Source organism: Etheostoma cragini, chromosome 24 (assembly GCF_013103735.1).
Source record: "Etheostoma cragini isolate CJK2018 chromosome 24, CSU_Ecrag_1.0, whole genome shotgun sequence".
NCBI classification, from domain to species: Eukaryota; Metazoa; Chordata; class Actinopteri; order Perciformes; family Percidae; genus Etheostoma; species Etheostoma cragini.
The window spans coordinates 13,144,909-13,148,878 of record NC_048430.1 but is presented as its reverse complement, the minus strand read 5'-3'; the positions used below and the strand labels follow the sequence as shown (position 1 = coordinate 13,148,878).

Below are 3,970 nucleotides of genomic sequence, written 5' to 3'. Positions count from 1 at the left end.
ATAGCATATCCCAAAAGACTCCTTCAGTTGGACGGCTTCCCTGACCACTGGTGTCCATCAGGGGGTTTGTGGGTTACCTAGTCTCTCCTCCTCAACCTGACTCAACCTAGTCTCTCCTCCTCAGCCTGACTCGACCTAGTCTCTCCTCCTCAACCTGACTCGACCTAGTCTCTCCTCCTCAACCTGACTCGACCTAGTCTCTCCTCCTCAACCTGACTCGACCTAGTCTCTCCTCCTCAACCTGACTCAACCTAGTCTCTCCTCCTCAGCCTGACTTGACCTAGTCTCTCCTCCTCAGCCTGACTCGACCTAGTCTCTCCTCCTCAGCCCAACTCAACAGCTGAGCCAGATTGTTAACTTTAACATCATTGTTATTGGGTGAGAATTTCACAATTGGTGCTACCCTAAGTCCTTTCAAGATGAATAACTAGTATCAAGTAGAATACTTGTTCCTATGAGTATAAAAGTAAGGAACGGCAGTTCAAAGAAGAGGATAAACCCAGGAGAAGCAAGTGTAAAACAAAAAGGTTGTATTACTTCAAAACTTCATGGATGAAAGACTTTTTGTAAACTTTTCCCTGACACAAAATGCAACAACAACTACAAGTAGAATAATGTAAGTACAAAATGATGAACTTTAAAGTTCAGCGAGACCCTCAACCTGAAGTGTTTTAAGCATGTTCAAAACACAAAAGAGGTTAAAGGAGCCAAACAAACATATATATATATATATATATCATATAGGTGTTGGCCCCGAATTCCAAACACAATGCAGCCCTGAATACTTTAAAAGAGGAATCCCAATCAGGTGGAGTGCTTATTCCTGTGAGTATTAACAGTGATGAAGGTCAGTTAGAAGTTCGGGATGAACCCACACAAGAAAGTGTGAAATACGATATAAACCAACAGGAAGGAGAGAAAGACAGAAAGACAGGCATCAGTTGACCTACCGTCCTCCGTGGGGACGTAGATGTTCAGGTAAAGGCAGTCCTCGCTCTGCTCCTGCACGTAGGTCACCACTGTATCCAAGTTGGCGGTGAACCAAACGGGGAGCATATCATTCAGCAAAAACCGGTCCTCTAAGAACTGAGGACAAACCGGCGCAAACTGAGTAGCATTCCTGATTCCTGGCCAAGACATGGGCGGCTCAGGCGGCTGGAACCTCCGCTCCCCCGTTGGGGCCAGCGCGTACGGGATCCCCAAGTACTGTTCCACCGGTCCCAGGATCTCATTCGGTAATGTAACCTTTACTCCACGCAATTTCCCGTAATTGGTAGTGACTACAGGGTGCTGCTGGGCGTAACAGATGGACGCCAGCCCTGTCCAAAGAAGAAGGCGACACATCCATGAAGGGCCTCCGAGCACGGACATATTCCCGTTACGTTTATCCGAAGCCTGAGCCTGGCAGATCGTTGTTACGGTCCACCGTCGGGGTCCTCGGTGTCCGCCCCCTTTCCCCCTCCACCCAGATACTTCCTGCTGGTCCTCGGGCGGCGCACTAAGCGAAGAATCCCCGGCCGAACAAAGCAGCTGTCTCAGTGCTCCCCATTCTGAGAGCCGGCGTGGAGGTTAGCGGCGCCGATGGCTGTCTGACTCCGTCCCGTCCCAAAAACCAGAAGAGAGCCTCGCATGCTCAGCGGTTACCTGGGCTCCAGCTCGATGGGGTGTCCTGAAAGGAAAGGAGGGGATCAACTAAAGCACCATCAGGAAATATTACACAGGAAAAGGACCACTCCAACAATAAGTCAAAGAACAATGAATACCAGCTGTGTCATGCAAATACATAAAACATCTGCCAATGGATGGGGAACACCGTATAATAACCATCGTTTATAGATTAATTCATCTTTAATTCATTTCCATTTAACTGTTAGCAAACTGCCATTTACTGTCAACAAGCAATTCAATTAGAATTGATGAAATATTAGTTGTGCTGTAAATTAACAGTTCATCGTTACACACATATCCCTCATATACTATATAAGGTATCACGTAATGATCAAAAAAAGGTTAGTCAACCTTTAAGAAACATCTATAAACATTACATAGCTAGATGGATCAGATATTAATAACACGTTTGTAAACATTGTCTGGATGGTTATTATAAAAGTGCAACAGATGACTATACTACCTTGTTAAACAGTTAATAAATACTTTCTAAACCATCTATGAACATTATTTGAATGGCTATTTACTACGTTTTTCATAGTTATGTATGTAAAGCATTGATACATTTCTTGCCCTTTATTGAATTATATAAAAACCTTTATTTATACAGTATATAATATACATATATAGAATAATTTGGCCAGAGGTGACATGATTTGTTTCACCTGCACTTCAGGGGGTGCATCATGAATTTAATAAAAAACACATGATTGGTCACATTGTGTTAAGTGACAAACGCAAAAACAATATTCAGAATTTATTTTAGAAAAGGCGACAAAATAAACATCTAAAGAAGCGACGGAAATGTCAGATAAAAAGTATGGAAAGAAACTCCTGAAAAATCAAAACACTGGAGAAGTTAGCTGCTGAAGTGAATTCCATCTTCATTTTCAACGTTAACTCAGGATTTAACCATTGATTTATTTTTGTGGGTTTTGTGCGGGAGAAGGATTTGAAAGTCTGCGGAGGGACTCGGGACGGGCTCAAATGAGTTGAAAGGATTTAATTCTCCGGCTCCTCTGTGAGGAAATCCCGCTCATTTAAAGATGGTCTCCGTGGGTTCAACGGCGTCATGGTCTCACGGTCAAACCTTAATTCCATTTCCTGATCGAGATCTCGGACCGCATCGCCCCCGCAGGGCTGGAAATATATATATATATATATATATATATATATATATACATACACACACACACCTTAGGTGGAAATCTTCCATCTGACTGCTCCATTCCAAAACATATTGATTAATTAGAGTCTCACTAAGGTCAGACCAAATCTATTATTAAATCTCATGCTGACTGGCACGGACTCCTTTCTGATAGGATGGTCAAATATTAATTATAAAAGGCTGTATGAAGAAATGAGAGGAGTCCTGCTGCAGACCAATTTGTTTTAGGGTTACACTTTTAAACTGTTACAATTGCTTTTTCCAAAGTTGTTGGCATTTTGTCTTCATTGTGTGTGTGTGTGTGTGTGTGTGTGTGTGTGTGTGGGCGGGGGTTTCGATTTTTTTGTGTGTGTATTTTTGGCGCTTTTTGCTCCGTTGTTTTTGGCTTTTCAACCCAGACTAACCTGAGCCAAACCCCAACTGAAAACAAAAGGATTCAAACTCTTCCTGACTACGGCTAGAAATGGGTGTAAAAACTCCACCTTCATGTCTGCAGGTGGAAGCCCCGCCCACCGTCAACCTGAGCAGCCAATCAGCCTGAATCAGTAACACCTGGGGGGCTGGTCAGAGACGTTGAGACTACACAGAGACGTAGATAGATTACAAAATCTACGTAGAACGAACACAGAGAGACACAAAACAACCACAGAGAAAAGATGTTGCATAAATTAACATAGAGACACAAAGAGAGTCCAAAGAAAAGTAAAACAGGGATGTGAAATGGGAAAAATAGATTTCAAACGATAGAACACAAAGAGACACAAAACGACAAAGATTTAGACACAAAAGCACCACAAACAACCCAAAACAAATACAAAGACACAGAAAAAAACACAAAAGGAGTCAAACGGTTAAATAGAGATGCAGAACTACTCCAAAGAGACAGAAAAGTCACATAAATAATCCAGGAAAGACACAAAACGGTAAAAAACCGACCTAAGACCTAAAACACACACAGAGAGACGCAAAACCAACACAAACAACATGTAGATCCAGAACACGTAGAACTGACGTAAAGTGACACGGAACAACTTTACAACTTCAAAATGAGCACCAAGTGGCACCAAACAACGACAAAGACGAGTCAAAAGGCTGAAAATCACCAAACACAGTGATGCCAGCCCCCCCCCCCCC

At 42.8% G+C, this 3,970-nt stretch overlaps 1 protein-coding gene across 2 annotated transcripts in view; it reads right to left on the bottom strand.

Moving 5' to 3' along the window:
* The window catches only part of nlgn4xa (neuroligin 4 X-linked a), a 63,936-nt gene that overhangs the window by 53,223 nt on the left and 6,743 nt on the right, over positions 1-3,970 (bottom strand). For both annotated transcript variants that reach the window (XM_034864836.1, XM_034864837.1), the window contains exon 2: positions 951-1,669. In XM_034864836.1, coding sequence (XP_034720727.1) covers positions 951-1,371 — 421 coding nt within the window. In that variant the 5' untranslated portion in view covers positions 1,372-1,669. The remainder of the gene's footprint in view (positions 1-950; positions 1,670-3,970) is intronic.